This window comes from Choristoneura fumiferana, chromosome 28 (genome assembly GCF_025370935.1).
Source record: "Choristoneura fumiferana chromosome 28, NRCan_CFum_1, whole genome shotgun sequence".
Lineage (NCBI taxonomy): Eukaryota > Metazoa > Arthropoda > Insecta > Lepidoptera > Tortricidae > Choristoneura > Choristoneura fumiferana.
Genome location: NC_133499.1, coordinates 6,472,966 through 6,496,038, shown reverse-complemented (window position 1 = coordinate 6,496,038; position 23,073 = coordinate 6,472,966). Strand labels below are relative to the sequence as shown.

The window sequence follows — 23,073 nt, the reverse complement described above, 5'->3', positions numbered from 1 at the left end:
TAGATTGGTTTCTGTAACCTATCCGTTTTGTGGTTTGGTTACAAGGCCAAGGCCAACAGTTAGAAATAACACTTAATTTGCATAAAGCAAATATGGCGAGAGAGGGTACACATGATCAACTTGGTCATGCATGAGTAAAGATTGAAGTTCTTGATGACTGTGAAATAGAAGAAAATAATCGGTCAAATGCGGGTTGGACTCGTACATAAAGGGTTCCGTAACTCCGTACAATCCAAAAAAAATCAGTTAAGTTTTAAATAAAAATTATATTACAAGTTTTTTTGCTGACTGTACTTTTTCGAGCGATCAAACGAGTCCAAACCGAAAACCCTGTGACGGACAGACAGTGAAGTCTTAGTAATAGGGTCCCGTTGGTCGCTTTGGGTACGGAACCCCTTAAAATGTCTAATTGATAATCTAATTAGAGAATTAGTAATCTTTATTTATTACTAGCTTAAGCCGCGACTTCGTCTGCGCGGATCTAGGTTATCGCGCGGTGGCGCCTCTACCGGAATAAAAGGTATCCTATGTTATCCTTGGGGTTCAAAATATCTATATACCAAATTTCATCAAATCGGTTCAGTGGTTTCGACGTGAAAGCGTAACAGACAGACAGACAGACAGACAGACAGACAGAGTTACTTTCGCATTTATAATATTAGTAGGGATAAAGAGGAAAGATTTATATTTTGGTATGTTCGTATTTTCGGATTTTTGTTACGAATAACCTAAAAACAGATGAAATATAAAAAAAAATACAGACACACATTTTCTTCTATTTCACATACATAGACACAATTTTCGTTTAATAGGGTTAGTTTCATTTATTAGTAGGATACGTCAGTAATGTAAGAGTTATGTAGAAATTGGCTCTCTCAATTTCTACTATTTTGTATGGAAGCCTGCAGACATCAATATTTAAGAGTGTGTTGTTTGATATAACGATATTGTATGAAAATAACGACATTCATACAAATTTTTTGATGAATACCACAAAAAATAGCAATTTTTAGACAAATTTTGTATTTTTCAATACGAAAATGTACTAAGGCCACATGAGTGATAGGATACTACTTTGAAGTTTATTTTGTCAATATCATAATATGCCGTCTCCATCTATTTGAACAAAACAAACAGAGACGGCATCCACATTTATCCGTCAGATAAATTTATCAATGGATGGTGAAGCAAGGGGTTAATGTACTAAAACCACCCTACCACGATCAGACGTACGACACAGCTGCGTCTTTGCGACATTTATATTTTCATACAATTTCAAGTTATTTTAAAATTAATTCGGAATGTTCCGGATTGTTTCGAAACGTTTTTCATCGGAATGGAAGTTAGGTAAGTGTTTTTTCACAAAAAAATACATATACATGTCGCACAGACAGCCGTTTCTTACATGTAACCACGGAGCATGGTTTTCGTGTTATTTCGAAAGTATAAACCATAGGGCAATGTGAGACCAAAGCTATTTGTTACTTGTGAGTAATTTAAACAAGTTAAATTTCGCGTATAAAATTATTTTAATAATTGATGTCTTTATTTGTCAAATTGTCATTAAACGGGTGTAGAATTCTTCTTTTTACGAATTTGGCTCTCTATTTATTTGCAATTAATCTATATCCATTGCATCGATCGTAGAAAAGATTGGTCGACGTCGATCGATCGTCTAATGATGCCTTGATCAATGGCAGAATGGATTGGTCGGCCGACAGTTTGTACTACACCACTCGATCAATCTTTTATTGATGCGTTGATCGATGGTAGAATGGATTGGTCGACCGACAGTTTGTACTACACCAGTCGATCAATCATTTATCGATCGGTATCCGTCGATCAGCCAAACCTATCACACCAATCGGTTGCACGTCAATGATCGATCGATTGTTGTGGTAACCTAAAGTACACAACCACAAAGATAGGACATAGTATCGTATCTCTATACAAACCCTGTTTGAAACACAACGACCTTACAGCCAAAAGATAAAAAAAATTATGTAAGGGTTTTTTTTGTATTATATTTTAAAAAGCACTTAAGTACAGTCAAAGCCATCATGCAAACCATTCAAATCGGTTGTTATTGAAATATTTCACGATAGAATCCCGAAACGAATCATTTTTTTATATATTTTTAACGCTAACTGAATTTGAACCAACGCTTCTGAGCTCACCGTGCCAAGCTATCCAGTTAGACCAAAGCGTTCCCTATCAACTTCTCCGAATTCAAAAAGCTATTTAAAAAAATACATCGACAATTTCTCATTACATGTTTTTTATAGTTAATCTACATGTTTGACTGTACAAAGGGATATTACAAATATAGTTATCATTTCCCATCGTATTTACTCGGAAACGTTCGTGTTTGTAATGCTACTTCTGTCGGCAACAGTAGATAAGACAGGGTAAGGGAAGGTCGCAACGAGAGATTTGTCATGATTGGTTATTTGGAGTCTTTTTGTATTTTTTATTTCAACTCCAAATTTGTTACTTTTACGGTCATCCCGTAAAACTTATCGAAAATACAAACTGAGACATGGATGTACAGAAATACCAGAAAAAGAGACCGGCGCTGGGAATCGAACCCAGGTTCTCAGCATTCCGTGCCGCGTGCCATATACACCACCACTGGACAGGAGTCCACGAATTTCTCCTATAGTGCTGCCGCTTAAGTAGCGTAGTAGAAAAAAGGAACCTGAGATATGTGTGCATAGGAGAAATTCGTGTCTGTACTTCTGTCCAGTGGTGGTGTATGGGGTATGGCACGCGGCACGGAATGCTGAAGACCTGGGTTCCATTCCCAGCGCTGGTCACTTTTTCTGTTTTTCTGTGCATCCATGTCTCATTTTGTATTTTCGATGAGAGATTTATCGATATAGAGTGGTTAACACCAAAGTTGAGATTTCTAATGGATTCTTGTCCTATCGATTCTTGTCTTTGACCATGGGGGCTTTAAATTCAAGGTTCGATTCTACTCCCATAACTAAGCTAAGCTACTTTTGTTTTATAACATTTTCAAACAACTTGAATTTAGATAATACCTATATTGAATCTCAAAGTTTAATCGTGACATTTCGGTGTTACGATGGTGGTTGGTGGTGGTATTTTCAGTATATACGGGGGCCTTTAAATAATTTTTGACATTAATTTGACAACTGATAGATAACATTTATCAATGTGCTGTCAATTTTGTATTGTATCGCGACATTGAAAATTACATTTAATCTGTATGAAAAAAACAAATAACAGTGATCATATTTAAAAAAAGTTGTAGAACAAAAGTAGCTCAATTATGCGAGTAGGATCGAACCTTGGACTTAATAATTCAATCGTGGGGGTTATAACAACTCCGTATGATATACTTGAAACTCGTGGTTTGACATTTGTCACAACACGAAAGTTAAAAGTTAAAATTCGGAAGAAGTCGAGTATTCGTAATTTTCACGATGGGAACAGATTATTTACTACATCTGAGGGGCTACTAAATCGAAAAGCAAAGTTCGCATCGTACCATCCCTCTCACTCTGTTATTAAATAATAAGCGTCAGCGGGACAGTCATTTAAAAATGATCCTAATGACAGTATTTTGCAGCCTATCTAATGATAACTGAAGCCTATGGATAAGGCAATAAGAATCTTAGCAAAACGAGCGAATATTTTTTGTAATATTTGATCGTGGGGGTTGTAAAATCTCAAATTGATATTCAAACTCGCAGCTTGACATTTGTCACAGATAAATAAAGGAGTGGTAAACTTGAGAAAAAAATACGGCTGGGGTCCCCGAGATTTCATACAATAATTAACGCCTTACATACCTTTATGCAAAATGACTGTCACAAAAAGCTTTTTATTTTTTCCATCTAACAGGCCACGATGTGTTCGTTGTATGTTATCTTGAGTTATTCCACAAACCTAATGAAATCCTAAGTACATTCTAAAGCCAATCAAGGTGAAAATTGCAAACAAGCTAATTGTCTGCCCGTATTTTAATTTCGTTTTGTCTTATACATATCAATTATGTTTCATTTCAAAATATACTAGAAATAGTACATATTAAATAACTGGCATTGAAGTACGATAAAATTAGGAAAGTTCAGTTTGGTTGTTTGTTTGCAAGTTTTTTTACATTACAGATTATAGTGTATAACAGTTTTCTATCGTTTCATCGGAAAGGTTCGTAATTATCGCGGTCTCAATTGACATTTGACACTAAATAACGTTACGGAAATGTCACAAATTTATATAATAATAGGGAATATTACGCAAAACTGCGCAGATGCGACCCTAGCACAAACCACCATGACAACGTCAGTTCTCTTTATAGTTCATGAAACATACGGATCATGAAATATTTATTTTGTAACAAAATAACCATGATATTTACATCGATAGTAATAACAGAGCTATATTTCCAAAAAAATAATTGAAATAATATGGTACGAGTATTATGGACATTCATATTTAAGACATTAAAAAAAACTGTTTACGGTTTGTGCCATGCTGCATTCTGACGGCAGAACATTGCAATTATATTCCCTATTGATTGACGGGTGCAGTCGTATTGAGATCAAACTTTTCACAGAAATACATAACGTCGACTAACGTGTCAGACTCCAAAACCTAATACTTCTTTTCAAGCAAATTTTCGTTACTCCATTTTTATATATTAAATCAAAATATTATTCCTAATAATTTTAATAATCGTATTATAAGATATATATAAAACCAGAACAATCCTTCATATTTTTGGTGATAATTTTTTTGCCTTCTTTAAAATGTGATCTGATGGAGTTACGAGGTCTGACACCTCAGCCGACGATTATTCACTATAACTGTACCCTCTTACGATTCACCTTGGCCTTCGACTGTAACCATAGAAAATACACATGCTACTTTTATGCTTAATACTATGTACCTATACTTATACTTTCTTCCGTCTGTCCGTCCGCCTATCTAGGCGGTGGACGGGTGAACTGGTCTGCATGATGTCCATGAGATGCGTGTCGCGAGGCTTCTGCATTCGCTTTGCAGATCTGGTCCTGAACTTAGCGGAGTCTTGGGGCACCAGACGGTTGGGTGTCAGTGATTTTAAACACCTGAAAGTGTAAAAGTAATGTTATAGCATTTTAGTCTACGGACTTCTTTTTTACGGTTCCGTAGACAACTAGGAACCCTTATAGTTTCGCTATGTCTGTCCGTCTGTCTGAAGCTCAGAGAACGTTAGTACTAGAAAGCTGTTATTTGGCGTGAATATACATATCAATCACGACGACAAAGTGATCAAATAAAAAAATAGACGAAACATAGACTAAAAGTGGGGGTGTTTTTTTATCGGTTTTTCCCATAGTGTGGGGTGTCGTTGGATAGGTATTTTAAAACCAATTGGGGTTGCCGAAACGATTTTTCGATTCAGTGATCTGTTTGCGAAATATTCAACTTTAAAGTGCAAATTTTCATAAAAATCGAGCGTCCCCAGCCAAACCTCACCTAATCTCACGTGGGGGAGATTGTGGTCTTGGGAAATATCACATAATTTTACATTCGACGAATTTTAGTAGTTTCTATTAAGGTCTCGAGTGTTAGAAAAAAACTTAAAACCTTACTTTTAAAAGAGCAACTGTTGTTTGTTTATTTATTTATTAATATTATTATTAATTTATATCAGGGATCAGTAAGTTTAGTTGCATAGTTCCAGGGCCCAATTGCATAACAAATTTCAATACAAAATCGCTAATACTATTAGCACAGAATAACAAGTTTTAAGAATAACTTGTTATACTGTGCTTGTAATTTGTTATGCAATTGGGTTCATTTCTCTCATCAGATGTGATTTGCTCTTGCTGCAAGAATCTACTTCTAAACTGATTTCAAATCTGAAAGAACTCCCTTCAAAGCTGCTACCCTGGTACTCAGTAACACAAAGACACCGTATTTCTAGAAATTTCTATATTTATTTAGGCTTCCTGAAATACATACCTCTAAAACGCGACCAACTCCTTGAAGCTATGTCATCCTGGTACTTTCAATTACACAAGCCATCCGGAACCGGTCCTCTTGAGAAACCATTTTTGCCAGCGTCGTGTTATTCGTAGATTTCTCCAATTTTAGCAGTCTCTTTCTCTCTTACTTAGTTTGACTGGTGTAATTAATAAGTATGTGTTTTTTTTTCTTACCTTGCATACACATCGAGCTGGCTGGCCCTCGTCAGTTGTGATTTACTTTTGCTGCCAGCTGGGTAGAATCTACTTACTTCTAAGTTAATTTCAAATCCGAAAAAACTCCCTTGTAAGCTGCTACCCTGGTACTTAGTAACAAAGAGTCAATGTATTTCTAGAATTATCTGAGTTCCTTGAAATTACAATACCTCTAGTTCGAGAGTAGCTCCTTTAAGCCATGTCACCCTGGTACTTTAAATTACACGACGAGCCATCTTTACGCTGTAAAATCGCTTGACAGGTGTCAAACATCAAGATCGTTTCACAGCTGTTTCGTATTTTGACAGGTGTAATAAATATGTAATTTTTGTTTTTTTTTCTTACCTTGCATACTCATCGAGCTTCTTCGTAAGCAGTTCGTTCTTTAGTTTGGCTGCCGCCAGTTCCCTCGTCAGTTGTGATTTACTTTTGCTGCCAGCTGGGTGGAGCAGTGGATGTTTACGTAACCTGCTCGCTGAGGGTCGCTGGTTCGGATCCGGGTCGATCATTTTCTGTTGAATTAACATGCATATAAATACAAAATACACAAACTATTTGTGACTGACGGCAATACGGTCATACACATGTATTGTATGTTAATGTAAACTTGGCTAAAAGCAAAACGGAAATTGCATACAATTTTATATTAATGACAAAATTCCAAAATAATACATTCCGATCAAATAGATACGAACTTCAAATGTATTGTCAAAAACACATCAATATCTAACACTAATTATAATATTAATGATTATATCATGGACAGGGATGTTTGAAAATACATTCAGAAATGTAAATAATATATGTTCTTGAGTGTATTTCTAGACTAGCTTTTGCCCGCGGCTTCGCCCGTGTGGAATTCGGTTGTCGCGCGCTGCTTCCTCGGGAACTGTGCATTTTTCCGGGATTCAAAGTAGCCTATTTCACTCTTTGGCCCATATGCCAAAAATCACGTATATCCATCGCTCCGTTTCGACGTGAATGACGGACAAACATACAAACACACACTTTCGCATTTATAATATTAGTATGGATATACACAAGAATTGCTCGTTTAAAGGTATTAAGATTAATATGGATTCTTCTTCACATATAAGTAAGTTTTTCTGGACCAGCGGTAGATTTTTTGACATTCATAGCCTAAATTGATGATAGAATAGGTACAGATAATTTGACTTTGCCATTTAGTAATAATTTTTTTTAGGGTCTCACATCTCAAAAGGCTAAAACGAAATCCTTATACGATCACACTTGTGCCTTGGTCTATTTCTCCTTACATCTGTCACAGCGCTATCAACCAAGCAATAGCTTACCGTCATGGCCTATCAACCCCTACAAGCTATATTTAATACTAAAAAACAGCAATAGATGGCACTACCATTAACATTTGTAAATTATAAAATTTGAATAAGCCGAATTAAGTAGAAATATTGAGATTAAAATAAAGACTAGCATATTTTATTAACACAACTTCACATCAACTTTAATTCAACTCCTTAATTTGAAGATAAGAAACACCATAAATAATAAATTGAGAATACGAAAGTAAAGGCATGTGGCTACATTTCAGCTATGAGGCTTTCGTAGTGTTTTGCAATGAGGGCTATCGTTTTTTGTCTCACTAGATGGCGCACTGTTGCGTGAGGTATTTAAGTATGGCTTTCAAAGTCTGTTATTACGGGCGTAAAGACAAAGTTTAGATTAAAATCATATTTAATACACCTTAAAACCGTACCATAAAAATATCGAGCATGCCAGTGTTGCATAGTCCCCGTTTTGTTCGGAAAAAAGGGAGGAAAAAGGTTTCCGAAAGACAAAACTGTCTCAAAACACAGACATTAATTGCCCTGGAACGCATATTTGCCATAATTAGATTCAGATATTGCAAAATATTCACAAAATTATTCTAATTATAAATAAACCCGCGTAGCTCACCCAAAAACTATGAGATTTGACATTTCGGAGACCTCGCGCTACACTAGCGCCTCTAGCGGCAAATTCATACGCGATAGCCCTCATTGTGACGCTAGATGGCGAGTAACCGAAATGCGCTTGCTGGGCTATTATACTATATACTATATTTCGCCGAAACTATTTGAGAGACACATGCCATTCTCTTCTAACGACGTAAATAAGACAGAGACATCATGCGTATCTCTTCTCGTCTAGGCTCAGTTGGGAGCTTGTTGGTTGTTGTCAGTGTACCGTACCTTAGTGTCTCACTAGATGGCAATACGTATCGTGTTATTTGTGTTTTCACTGGTGCCATCTATTGGAAAATCGAAGGAAAGGAAAATAGCCAGAATTAGGGTGATACCATTGGCTTGTACTAGGTGGTGTCTCTGTTATATTATCTACTTTGTGCTTACCGTTAATAGCTGATAGAACTCTCTAGAGACATTGGGGAGCTCCGGTAAAATGCCGTCCCGGATGGATTGCCACGCGGGACCGTTTTTAGGCAAGGGACCGCCGCCCGCCGCCTCGAATAACGTTAGACCTGAAAAAAAAAACCCATGTTTATGTATGTAAAACTTCATTGTACCATCAGCCCAATAAGTGGTCTGACAATTTTTAAACAAGTTCTTATCAAATGAGATGACGCTAAAGTCGAACTTTCCAGTTGACAGACATGTCTATCGGCATTATTGTTTTATGACATGCAAACGATTACTACTACTCACTACTACCTTCCGCTGGCATTCGTGTCTTCACAGCCTAGTGTGTATATGTCTTTATGTGTTTAGTTTTAATGGGTCCCACTGAAAAACAGCGTTGTGGCTTGCCGCAACATTATGCTAAGTGGGCCCCAATTTATACTATTCGATGTTTTTTTTTTTAATTATTATTTCTTCCTAACGTGTTTTTTCTGTGTATCGAATATGTGTAAATAAATGTCTCTCTCTCTCTCTCTCATATTTAGCTGATGGTATCTACAAAGATTGCCAATTTTACTTCTATTTGTGGTTTACAAGCTAACAAAAACTTGCAACTTATACTCACCAAAAGCGAATATGTCCGATTTGGTGAGATGCGCTAGATCCTCTTGTATAATCTCTCGCGTTAGGTACCTGCAGTCCCCCTCTTCGACCCTCGGCGATGACACGCAAGTCACATGGCCTAGGTCACCTAAAAACGGCAATGCAAATACGTGTTTCAATAAATACAAAGTGATATTGTAACGGATAACTAGTCTTAAGGCTCGTCATGTTTCGGGCTGTTTCGTAGCCCTTCTTCCTAGGAGCAACGCGACTCGGCGGCTGCCGCTCTGCTCGCCCGAAACATGACGAGCTAAACTCGATTTAAGACGTGAGTTATGCGTTACAATATCATTTAATGAGTCACGGTAGTTTCATGTCAAAAATACAAAGTGGGTATGTAACTGAAGGAATGCAGCTGTGAGCATGTAGATTTCATTAATTCTATTTGTCATAAAGTCCTTTGCCATAAAATATGCTTGTTGAGCTTTTACGCAAAAATTTGATATACATTGTATAAATTTGTATGTATGTATGTATGTAAACTCTTTATTGTACAAAAGAAAATTAACAAAATACAACTGACAAACTTTAAGATACTTGATGAATGATGATTTTTGATATACAATGTATACATAAGTTTATAAATACATTATAAAACCATGTGAGCATGTCGATGCCAGCATGTTATTGTGGGCGTGCATCTGTGAGCGTGGTAACAGTGAGCATGCAACTGTGTGCGTATATCTGTGGGCGCGTAACTGTGAGCGTATATGTGGGGGCGCATAACTGTGAGCGTATATCTGTGGGCGTGTAACTGTAGCAGTGTATCTATGGGCATGTTGTTGTGGTCATATATTTTGATATTATTTTGATATGCTTTGGGGGCGGCAGACGTGAGCTTGCCTTCGGAATCCAAAAGCTTAATGGTTACTTGACCTGAAATGTATATTTCAGAATTAAATAATAATTATTATTATTTTATTTATGACGGTGGAAGCATTCTGCACTTCCACTGAACGTAGATATAGTTAGTGTTTAGTTTTGTAACTAATGGACCTCGTACATCCCTGTATTATTATTATATATTTTTTGTATTTTTTTCTTTAATTGTATACTGTAGTTTTTAAGTATTTTATATGTAATTATTTTATTTTGAAAAAATGACTTTCTGCCAAGTTTCTTGCGGCGCATTCTTCTTGGCAATGATGGTCTTTCCGAAAGCGCTGGTAGTTTAAAAAATGACGTGTAAAAGTGCCCATTGCGGCCTATTTACTGAATAAATGATTAGAAATTTTGAAATTAAATAATTTGATAAGTTCATGTAACTGTGAGCACATAACTGTAAGCTTGTAACAGTGGTCGTGTAACTGTGGTAGTGCATATGTGGGCATGTAACTGTCGACGTGTAACTGTGGTCATATGACTGTGGGCAGGGCGTGTGTTGGTCTCACTCTCACCTATCTTATAGATGTGCGTGTTGGCGGCGTATTCGTCATCGTCGGAGTCGGCGGCCGGCTCGCCCTCCCGACTGCACACGAATATGTTGCCCGGCTTCACGTCCATGTGGACCAGTTGGAGCGAGTGTATGTAACTGTGGACGAACGTTACAAATTATAGTCATCATCATCATCATTATCATCACAACCTATTTACGTCACACTGCTGGGCACAGGCCTCCTCTCAGAATGTGAGGGCTTGGGCCGTAGTTCCCACGCGGGCCCAGTGCGGATTGGGAATTTCACACGCACCATTGAATTACTTCACAAGCGTGTGCAGGTTTCCTCGCGACGTTTTCCTTCGGCGTAAAGCTCGTGGTGAATTTCAAATGTTATTTCGCACATGAATTTGGAAAAACTCAAGAGGTGCGGGCCGGGGTTTGAACCCACGTTCAGCACCGCGCATGATCTGGGTACTAAGGGTATCGCCATCTTGGGCTCAAATGTGTGCCTCTGGGATATAAAGGGAGTAATGAGTGCGAGGTTCCTGATGACGGACAGGTTAAGGCCATCCGTCCACCGTGCCTCAGGGCGCCCTACGTTTTCCCGTCCGTGGCCTCCATTCGAGGACTCGTCTGCTCCACCGTTCATCGGTCCCGCCGGACTCGTTGCTATTACGACCATAATATGATACGGAGTAACACTCACGCCAATCCGTCGGCGACATGCGCCATCAGAAGCAACAGCTCGCTCTCCGGCAGCGGCCCTTTTTCCATCATTTGCTGCAGACTGCCCCCAGAACAATACTCGTTTTGTATGATCATGTGGTCATCTTCCGCCCATGCTGAGTAGTATCTGTGAAAAATATATAAAACAAGTTGGTTAAACTTAACATGTATGTCTATAAAACAATCTGAAGTGTCTATAACGCTGTCTGAAGTGTATCATCATCATCATGTCAGCCGAAAGACGTCCACTGCTGGACATAGGCCTCCCCCAAGGCTCTCCACTCAGACCGGTCTTGTGCTTGCATCCAATCCACCGCGATCCCGCGATCTTAACCAAGTCGTCGCTCCATCTTGTTGGAGACCTACCGACAGCTCGTCTCCCGGTCCGCGGACGCCATTAGAGAACCTTCTGACCCCATCGGCATCCGTCCTGCGAGCAATGTGCCCCGCCCACTGCCACTTTAGTTTCGCAATTCTTCGGGCTATGTCGGTAACCTTAGTTCTACTGCGGATATCATCATTTCTAATTCTATCCCGCAGAGAAACCCCGAGCATAGCCCTCTCCATAGCCCTCTGAGTGACTTTGAGTTTTCTCATGAGGCCCATCGTTAGCGCCCACGTCTCAGATCCGCATGTCATCACTGGCAACACACACTGGTCAAAGACTTTTGACTTCAAACACTGCGGTAATTTGGACGAAAAGACACTGCGGTAATTTGGACGAAAAGACACTGCGAAGCTTCCCGAACGCTGCCCAGCCGAGTCGGATTCGACGAGTGATCTCTTTCTCAAAGTTGGACCTACCTAACTGGACCGTTTGTCCCAGGAAGTGTATAATCATGGTAAAATAGAACAAGTAGGAGACTTAACTGCCTACTCCGGCGCGGACGTTTAGAAAGAAAGAAAGAAAGAAAACTGGTTTATTAACTACTTAGGGTACTATTAGGGGGGGGGGGGGTTGGGGTTAGGCTTTTATTACTTAGGGTTGTCGGTGTCTATTTTAGATTAATTAATTACCTACCGGCAAATAATTTTAGTATGAAAGTTATCTTAAAAATGTCTAATATCTGTGTCTAGAGAAACGAGATTCTTTGCCGCTCTATTATTTATTATTATTAACTAAATTTAAAAATATATTTATATATTTTATAATTTCCTACACATAATACTATAACTATATTGTTTATAGGTAGGAAGGTATCTATAATTTTTTTATGTGTCTGCATGAAACTATCACACTACACTTATATACTACTAATTTACAACTACCTAATACAAAAAAGAGCCGTGGTGGCCTAGTGGTTTGACCTATCGCCTCTCAAGCAGAGGGTCGTGGGTTCAAACCCCGGCTCGCACCTCGTGAGTTTTTTCGAAATTCATGTGCGGAATTACATTTGAAATTTACCACGAGCTATGCGGTGAAGGAAAACATCGTGAGGAAACCTGCACAAACCTGCGAAGCAATTCAATGGTGCGTGTGAAGTTCCAATCCGCACTGGGCCCGCGTGGGAACTATGGCTCAAGCCCTCTTGTTCTGAGAGGAGGCCTGTACCCAGCAGTGGGACGTATATAGGCTGGGATGATGATGATGAATACAAAAAATACGTAAGTACGAGTACGCGAACGTAAAAGGTGATCATCGCGCAAGACGAGCGAGCTAAAATCAAAACGTACGGCGCCGACGGCAGCGCAGCCTTGACTAAAGAAAACTTAATCCTCCTTAAACTATCAGTGTGTGCGTGCGGCGCGTGCGTGCGTACCGGCGCCAACCGGCGCGCACACATTTAAGCCGCGCGATGTACTTTTGTTCGTAGTGAACCTACTTGTTCTATTTTACTATGGTATAATGCTGTTTGAAATGCCTATAATAGTCTGCGGCTGTCTATAAAGCTATCCGAAGTGTCTATAACGTTATCTAAAGTGTCTATATCTCTGTCAGACGTGTCATAAAGCTGGCTGAAGCGTCGAAAACTGTTTTAATCTGTCTTAAGTGTCTATAGTGATGTCTGAAGCGTCTATAATGCTGTCCAAAATGTCTATAACCCAGTGTAAAGTGTCTTTAATGCTGTCTAAACTGATTATAACGCTCATAGTCAAAATACCACAAACGGCTTATCACGCTAAAATACACGAGTAATATTTATTTACCTCGACGTTTCAACCACATTACAGTGGCTGTGGTCACGAGTAGTCTATAACGCTGTCTTGAGTGTCTATAACGCTGTCTGAAGTATCTATAACGCTGTCTGAAGTGTCTACAACGCTGTCTTGCGTGTCTATAACGCTGTCTGAAGTATCTATAACGCTGTCTGAAGTGTCTACAACGCTGTCTTGCGTGTCTATAACGCTGTCTGAAGTATCTATAACGCTGTCTGAAGTGTCTACAACGCTGTCTTGCATGTGTATAACGCTGTCTCTGCTGTAATGTAATGTGTATAAAGGTCACCTGACGACGTGCGCGTGTTTCCCGAGCACGGCGTGCGCGTAGACCTCAGTGAGCGCGGCGCGCTCGGCGGCCGAGCCGGCGACGGGCCGCAGCGACCGCTTGAGCGCGTACACGCAGCCGTCCAGCTTGTTGACGCAGCGGGTGACCAGCGCGAACTGTCTCTGCTGTAATGTAATGTGTATAAAGGTCACCTGACGACGTGCGCGTGTTTCCCGAGCACGGCGTGCGCGTAGACCTCAGTGAGCGCGGCGCGCTCGGCGGCCGAGCCGGCGACGGGCCGCAGCGACCGCTTGAGCGCGTACACGCAGCCGTCCAGCTTGTTGACGCAGCGGGTCACCAGCCCGAACTCGCCGCGACCGATCACACCGAGCTCGATGAACTCCACGTTGTAGCGGGATATGTTGGATTCCTGCAAGTGGATGCGAACTTATTATATATGTAGAGCGTGTATTTTTGATACTTCCTCAAACTTTAAGGGTAGTTAAGTGAAGGCCCTAATAATCACATTTTATTATGTTTTAGTAAAAAAATAGACTTATTATTTTCCTTATAAAATTAATAAGCACGCAATCTATCACTACGTGATACTACTTTGTTTTTATTCAAAACGTCGCACTTGTTGACGTGACAGCTGTCACAGAACGTTTCTCTCTCGTATCAAATGATTGTACGTACATTGCTGCTCGAAAATATTTCAAAAATTTATTACGCTCTGGTAGTTAATTCTAAATTGAAAATTTGTTTTGATATCGGTTCACAGCACTTGATTCTTTTTCTAGTTACAGTTTTTTTCTAGTTCAAAAATAAACGCTGTATAGGACGTCTCCCGCTTTAATCGCAAGGGACTCATTTGGACTCCAAGAGCCTGCCAAGCACCAGCAGACATTCCTGCGCTCCGACTGTCGTCTGCCAAGTTATTACGGTCCTTGGACGCGTCATAGATCTCCATGTGAGAAATGGGGATCGGTGAGGTGGTCACGTACATACTATTATTGTTTGACCCTTTTTATATTATTTTTATTCTTATTTCTATTGTAACGAACATAGCATTTAAGCTAATTGTCACTAGCAACATATGGAACCTGTTTTCCGAATTAAATGAGTTTTTTTTTATTACGTAGATGACAGTGCTTGCACTGTTGTGTTTCAGCGTGGAGAGTAAGACAGCCGGTGAAATTACTGGCACTTGAAGTATCCCATCTTAGGCCTGTTGGCAACGCATCTGCAATACCCCTGTGATTTCTTACCATCAGGAGATCCACTTGCTCGTTTTTCAAAAATAAAAAAACGTCGACAAAGCTACAACCGATACATATAATGCAAAGGCACAGCAACATGCAAATGCAAGACTCTAGTCATAACTAAATCAAATCTCCTCTTTTGTCGCAGGAATACAAAAATAATGAGTTTAAAAAAATACCTACCTTATGTTGTCTTAGGGGTTAATCAATTGGTCATGATCCCAATGACCACCCCCCCCCCTTTTTAAATACACAAAACGTATATTTATACATACAGTGTGTTACCGGCAATCAGGCTTTTGTTAAGGGAGTTTAAAGAAACGTATCTGTGTAACTTAACAATGATAGATATTAATTTAATCAATAAACTAAAATTCAGACTTTGTTAACATTCTAACAAAATTATAATTGCCGGCAATGTACAGCAAAGTAAATTAACAAGTAAGTGTAAATGACAGCCGACAGATATTAATACGCGGGTAAAGGTTAATTATTGATAAGTTATAGCCATCTCTCTTACTCTTAATCTCTTGGCAGGCTGTTCAGGCGTCGCGTCTCCCATAGAGGTCGGCGTTTTGGACAGGGCTCGCTTCTTCTTGTTCAAAGCTTGACCTGCAAACAAATAAACAATATAAATACATTTATTTTGCTTTTTACAGTAACTGAATCGCATTCCATACATTTGCCAAAGCAAAACAAATTAAAAATCTGTTTATAGTGTCTAAAGCCGAGTTTAGACTTGCAAGAAAAATCGTGCAAGTTGCATTACATTGCGGCGCTCGATTGACCACTGCAAACTCGTTGGCTTTACGGCCTCGCAATGTAATGCACCTTGCACGATTTTTCTTGAAAGTCTAAACTCGGCTTAACACAATCTATTACTGTCTAACATTGTTGTTTGACTCAAAACGTCTACAACAGGGTTTCTCAAAGTGGGGTACGCGAACCCCTAGGGGTTCGCTATTCGACGGTAGGGGGTTCGCGACAAGGTTTACGTGATGATGGCTGCAAGACTGGCAAGATGATTAAGATTGGTTTTTGGAGTCTTTTTGTATTTTTTTTTTTCAACTCCAAATTTTGTTACTTATTTGTTTGTTATTTGTTGTTGTTTGTTTCAGTTTGTATTTTCGTTGGCAAGACGATTCTTACCTATATTTGTTACCTTTTATTGAAATAAATAATATACATTATATTATCATGATGATTGAAATAAAAGTAAACTTAGTTTCTCCAACAGCCAGTTTTATTACTTTCTTTGGGGGGGGGGGTCTAGGTAGGGGTTCGCTCGTCTAGAATCTTTAACAGGGATATGTGGAGCCATAAGTTTGAGAAACCCTGGTCTACAACATTGTCTGAACTGTCTAACTCACCATCCGGTGTAAACGGGTTGATGTTGGCAACTGGTCTGTCCTCGTGCATGCTGCCCAGGGCACTGTCCTCGTCCGGTGGGTGGAGGTGGTGACTCGAGCCCGTTGTGATACCTGCGGATAGATATACCTACGGTTAGTCTTTTTTTCCTACCGGCTAGCAGTTGTCTCCACTTTATCAAGTGAGATATGACGGTAAAGAAATTCAGAGATAGATACCTGGGTGCGGAAAATGTACGCCCAGGAATTGTCGATCAGGAATGTACGACAGTAAATAATAACGCATTAAAATTAGAAAAAAGTTTAACACACGATTATATTTTAAGAGCGTTTATACCTGCTGAGCTGGTAATGTTGCATTTTTGTTAGTTTTTCTCGACCTATTCCATAAAAAATTAATGAAAATTAAAAATGTTGTCTGATAGAACTCTTCTTAATTATATAAGTTAATGTGCCTATTCCAATAATTATTTGTGATAGACTTTTATATTCTTTAAAAACAAATTAATGTTTATTAACGGTTTTTAAAGAAAATAAAAGTTTTTAACAAATAATTATTGGAGTAGACACATTAAATTATATATTAAGAAGAGTTCTATAAGACCACATTTTTAATTTTCATTCAATTTTTATGGAATAATCGAGAAAAACTATCTTAAATGCAACATTGCCAGCTCAGCAGGTATAAACGCTCTTAAGTCCTCACCTAATTTATTTTTATTTATTCCATAGGCTTACGGTCAAAATCTTTTTTTTCTAATAGCATTCTCTCTGTTCTGATTCGCACACATGTTTCAGAGTTGATTAAAATTGGGGAAAAACGTGATTTTGAAAATAAGCATCAGTAAAAAAACCCCAGTGGAAAAAAAGCATTTGGGCAAAAGATTATGACTAAAATATCTCTCACCCCGGACAAGTACTGACTAGGGATGGCCCGAATATTCGTTTTATATTCGGTATTCGGCATATTCGGCAAGTATACCGAATATTCGGCTAAATCACCGACTGTTCGGCAAAGTGGTACTCAAACTTTTTACTGTATTGAGCCATGTTAAGTTGGTGTTAAATGTATTATTTTTATGAGGTACAGCGAGGCTTTATGATATGTTAAAAGAAACTTTTCAAATAAATAATAACCAAAACATAAGCATTTGTTGAAGTTTTACTCTTTACTGCAACAACAACATCGGATACAGCGGGGGTAGCGGGGGGGAGGGTTAGGCTTCCATCCGCGCGCTTTGCGCAAAGAAGTTCAGACTTGTAATGTTTACGTAAAGGAATCAACTATGCCGAATATTCGGTTCGGTAAAAGTTTCACTGAACATTCGGCCGAATATTCGTATTCGGTGAAACCCAAGTTCGTCCCAACTCTAGTACCGACTACCGACCAAAATCACTCTGTCAAGAGTGTATGAACTTACCCGTCGGAGGGTTCAGTTTAGCAGGGAACAGCCTCGACCGCGACGTATTATGGGACGGCGTCGAGCATTTCTCGAGCAGCGTCTTCGGAGTGCGAGGACTATCGAAGAGCCTGGAAACAATGGAGAACCATTATGAACTACATCTACAACAGACCCGCCGCTGTGTGAACGCCCGCGTGCAATACCGATTAAGCCGCCCCATGTACCATCAGCCTAATATTAGGGATGGGCCGAAATATTAGTTTTATATTCGGTATTCGGCCGGTTTACCGAATATTCGTATACGGCCGGATATTCGGCTAAATCACCGAATGTTCGGCAATATGGTACTGGAAATTTTTACTGTATTGAGCCATGTATGAGTTGTGTCAAATGTGTTCTTTTTATGAGGTACAGTGAGGCTTCATGTTTGTGTTGGCACGGTAGCTCTGCTTTATTTCCAATAACAGTAGATAAAAAAGATGGTTACTAATTAAAAACAGAATATACCTAAGTAGTATGCAGCTATTTGGAGATTAAGCTACTGTGATCTTTATAATAAAATAATAAGTTAATATAATCAATCAGGTCTTTATTGTGAGAAATTAAGTAAGTTTTTTGTTTTAATCAAGAGCTGCATGATTAAATTGCATGAAAAAATATTTGGTTTGGTAAACCGAACATTTGGCAGAATATTTGCATTCGGTGAAACCCATGTTCGGCCCATCTCTTCCAAATAATGTGGTCTACCACCCTAAAGTTGTAAATTTTTTTTTATTCAACTAGATGGCAAACGAGCAAGTGGGTCTCCTGATGTTAAGAGATCACCACCGCCCATAAACATCTGCAACACCAGGGGTATTGCAGATGCGTTGCCAACCTAGAGGTCTAAGATGGGATACCTCAAGTGCCAGTAATTTCACCGGCTGTCCTTGACCCTTGACCGGTTGTTTGTTTGTTTCTTTGTTTATACTCTTTATTGTACAAAAAGGAAAAACAAAAAGGTTACATAAATAAAAGTAAAGTGTTAAGTACAAAGGCGGAGTTATCCCTGCAGGGATCTCTGCCAGTCAACCTTTGAGTGGTAGAGGAGCAATCAAAAAATAAGGATCGACAAATAGAGCAAAACATTTGAATAAATATAAATGCATATGTAAACCTCAAATACCTCATCATCATCATCATCACATATATAAAACATTAATACATCTATAACTAAATATAAAATAAAATACATAAATACACACATTTACATACAATACATAAATAACACTAATAATAATAATTGTCCTTGTTTGTTTGACCTGATCTACAATAATGTGAAATTTACCATGATCTTTATCAATGAAGAAAAACATGGTGAAGAAACTGTTTAAACTTGTGAAAGTGAAATTTCCAATCACAATTTTTCTCCAAACTTGGCTTTACACTACTGCGTGTCTAGATTCAATATAACAAAGTAAACTACAGATGTACACACTTGCATCATACTACAAAAGACGATAACACCTGAGCAAGATTATAAAAAAAAATACTTCAAGTCATAAAAAACATCAAATTCATGTAAACTTGGAGCTTTAATCCAAATGACACAAAGCTCAAAGTGCATTGAAAATTAAACCAATCATCTACGCATATAAATTTGATCTTTAATCTGACTACAAAGATCACCATTTTGAATGAGACCAATTTTTTCCACACAAAGGTGATGCCACACAGTCAAGCAAAAAATATCTCTATACATCCAATGTAAGGCTTAAAGTAGATTGACAAAATGTTTTTTGTGGGTGTATTTTTTGTGTGAACAGCTGTGATCAGATGTTCTTATTGTGAGCAACTGTACTTTAACTGATTTTTAACTGAATTTCTTAATAGAAATGTGTTTTGTGGTTTTACCAGAGTAGAACGGAGGATTATGAAATATGTTAATTAAAAAATACAGGTAGTGCCACCAGAGTTGAGGTCACACACACAAGAACATGTCATGTAATGACAGCGGGATTTTGACATTCACTCATTAATTTCACACATTTGCTCTCCATTTACGCAATCAGTTCTTCATGTAGCTGTAATTACATGCATTCACTTCGACTCTCATGGCACTACCTACACATCATGACTAATGTCAGAAAAACAATTTTGACTGTAAAATAACTTAAATAAGAGACTGACTTGTCCAAACTCCTTAAAAAAAAGTAAACAGTAAACAAAAACCTGTTTCAGAAACCAGTTCTAATAGAATCATGCCACACTGATGGTTAATTTTTGGGAGACAGGTTTAAACAAGTCAAAACACTTTCAGTTTTTAGTTGACAATGGTTTAGAGCAGAGATGGGGAAATAGATTTAGAGATGGGCCATATACAATAATTACAATTCCGGTATCTACAATAAATTTATAGTTTTCATGTGATGACTGTTCATTTATTAAAGCATCGAAATTAGGATCCAAGTTACTTGAAGTAATTTGTTTTTGCTTTTAGCGCGAATATTTGAATATTGTTTATCGCGGGCCGATTTAATTTAGATGATCGGGTCAAGTATAAAACCTGTGCAACACTACAAACACATTGTACTCGGGCAAAATAATGTTGTCATATACACTGAGCGGCAGAAAATCTGGCCCTTAAATGTATACAGTAATAGGTAATTTTGTATGTAGAGTGGGCCAAATTTTGTGCCTATAATTATATTTTGACCGGTTCAAATAGATACAATGTTTTAGCAACTGACTGTACCTAGGCTTAGCGCCATGTATAAAACAGGAATAGGAAGTAGGAGTCTGTTGCCGAAACAACTTGAGTCCAGAATAAACATGATTCAGTGCTGATAAGTATAGCAAAGCTTGTGCACACTATTTGGTGTTGCATTCACATTTCTACCACTATCTGAGTTGCTTAACGAAAATATCCTCTCAACAAACACAAACTAAAGGCATGGTCATTCTGCAATTAAAAGTGTGGGAGTTTACTTTGGCCATATGCAGCAAATGAGTGGAATTCCCTGCTTGCAACTGTGTTTCCTGAACACTACAATTTGGCCGCTTTCAAGTCTAGGGTGAATGAGCATTTACTGGGCAAGCATGCTCCATCGTAGGCCTCATCCTCGCTTTCCATCAGGCGTGATTGTGGCCAAACGCAAGTCTATATTGTATAAAAAAAAAAGTGTGATTTGTAGTTTTGTAAGCTATGTAACGATTAAACAACTGTGCCTTTGTCCTACCTGGGCGTTTATACTGTTATAGAGTTGTATATTATCGTTTCTGCGAAATAAATGAACATGCTATTTTAGTAACGTTGACCATGTCAAATTAGTCATCCTATCAGATCAAATTTTAAAGTGGAATGCATCTAATAATAATATCTTGAATATGGAATGTGGTTTGGTTACCCTTTCAACGAAATGGAATTACATTAACATACTTTCTCGAAGGATATACGTGACGTGAAACACCTGCTTCGAAAACAAAACAAACGGGCGTTATTTACTAAGTGTTCTTATGGATTTTACGTGATTTAGACACGATTTTAAGGTCATAATTTATGTTAAAATTGTAACGTAGTGTTGGTTGTACAATCGAGTGAAAGTTTTTACCTTAAAGCTCTAACTTTTCTGTAAGGCGGACTCATTGATGAAGGGGCCGGAGAATCTGTCTTGTCTTCGTCGTCAGGATAACTAAAATCCAGTTTCCTAGGAAACACCGGCGGTATCGGACTCAGATTTTCCGAAAATGCATTGAAAGAATCTGACATTTCTTCAGACAGTTCTGTTGAGTTTAGCTTGTTGTTCTGTCCTGTATTCATCCTATACCATTCGGTCATGATTAACAACTCATCGATAACACTTCACTCGATAATAACACTGAAACTTAATTTGAACACTTATACGGCACTGAAATTAACAAAAATCCTAAACAAAGCACACTTTTTCAATTCACGTACGTTATGGCGGATGACGCATAGCACCTGTTCAAGTGCGCGGCCAATCACAGCGCAGTATTTAACCGGTGCGATGAATACGGGTCTCCCATTGGCCAGCGTTATTTTTTTTAAATAACGATGGCGCTTTTACGTGTCCCATTGGTCTACTTATGAAAGCGTTCACAAATAAAAGTGCGTTTAGTTTCACAGAAATTAACGGATTTTTGTTAAAATTGCAGCAAATATAGTAAAAATGCTTTAAAATTGTCTGCTTCGTGAAAAAAAATACATTTTAATTAAATTATTTAAAAGTACAAAAACATTGTAGCTTTTACCGAATGCACCCATTATAACAAATTGACATCGTGTTTGCAGTATTGCCATCGCCAGAGTTTGACCTAAATGGTTGGATATATCCTAGGTCAGCCAACTTGAATGGAATGGAAACGACATTTTCTTTGTAAGTGTCATGCCCATTGTTAAATAGAGAAGCAGTTATACATGAAGTGTGTTATTTGCTTTTTATCGGTTATTGACTATGCACTTTTTACCGAATTTAAGTCAATATCAGTCAGTCATGAAATTTGGTACGGTTGTTTTTAAAGCAACTTCAATGAAAATCGTAATATAATTTTTGAGAATTCACGTGAGAATTTAGTGAAATTCCGTAATTTCAATTCAATTGCCGAATCTAATGTATGATGCGATTAAATGAATGGCCTCAATTATATATTTTTTTTATTTATTCGACTGGATGGCAAACGAGCAGGTGGGTCTCCTGATGGTAAGAGATCACCACCGCCCATAAACATCTGCAACACCAGGGGTATTGCAGATGCGATGCGTTACCAACCTAGAGGCCAAAGATAACAGTGCAAGCAAGCACTGTTGCTTCACGGCAGGATTAGATTACTTATATATAAATGTGGCGATCTTATGACTGTATAATTTTAACACCTTAATGGAAACCTAGCATTAACAAATAAAATATAAAAATTATGATTGTCATCTATGAATATAGCATTATGAATGTTAAAGTCGTGATAGTTTTTTCTATTTGTTTGGCCTTTGGCCTCTGAAGTAGAGGGTCATGGGATTGCGTTTCTGTTTTTTTTTGTGCGGAAATACATTTAAAATTTACCACGAGCTTTACGGTGAAGGAAAATTTGTGCCGAAGCGCACACACATCTATGAAGAAATTTAATGGTATTTGTGAAGTCCTTAATCCGCACTAGAGCCGTGAAAAGAACAGGATGAGATGTTTTATCAGAAATTAACACGTTCGGCCCCGGCAACGAGCCACTAAGCTTTACGCTATGCCTACGCATACCACAGCAAGCAGTCACTTCTATGTCAGTGAG

The 23,073-nt window shown here is 38.4% G+C and overlaps 1 protein-coding gene across 1 annotated transcript; it reads right to left on the bottom strand.

Annotated features, from left to right (window-relative positions):
- Positions 1-667: 667 nt before the first annotated feature.
- Positions 668-21,755, bottom strand: LOC141443825 (wee1-like protein kinase). The gene is made up of 11 exons (XM_074109190.1): positions 21,387-21,755; positions 17,815-17,924; positions 16,397-16,507; positions 15,547-15,638; positions 13,977-14,194; positions 11,320-11,466; positions 10,633-10,766; positions 9,198-9,323; positions 8,567-8,694; positions 6,543-6,709; positions 668-5,099 (listed from the first exon to the last, which is right to left on the bottom strand). The coding sequence occupies exons 1-11, from the start codon at positions 21,611-21,613 to the stop codon at positions 4,925-4,927; spliced, it is 1,635 nt and encodes a 544-aa protein (XP_073965291.1). The 5' UTR covers positions 21,614-21,755; the 3' UTR covers positions 668-4,924.
- Positions 21,756-23,073: the final 1,318 nt, after the last annotated feature.

Excerpts from the sequence above, each read along its gene's own strand:
- LOC141443825 (XM_074109190.1), bottom strand. The coding sequence starts at position 21,613 with ATGACCGAATGGTATAGGATGAATACAGGACAGAACAACAAGCTAAAC. Across the intron at positions 16,508-17,814 it reads TAAACTGAACCCTCCGACGG|GTATCACAACGGGCTCGAGT; the intron begins GTAAGTTCATAC and ends ATCTATCCGCAG. Across the intron at positions 9,324-10,632 it reads CACGCACATCTATAAGATAG|GTGACCTAGGCCATGTGACT; the intron begins GTGAGAGTGAGA and ends TGCCGTTTTTAG.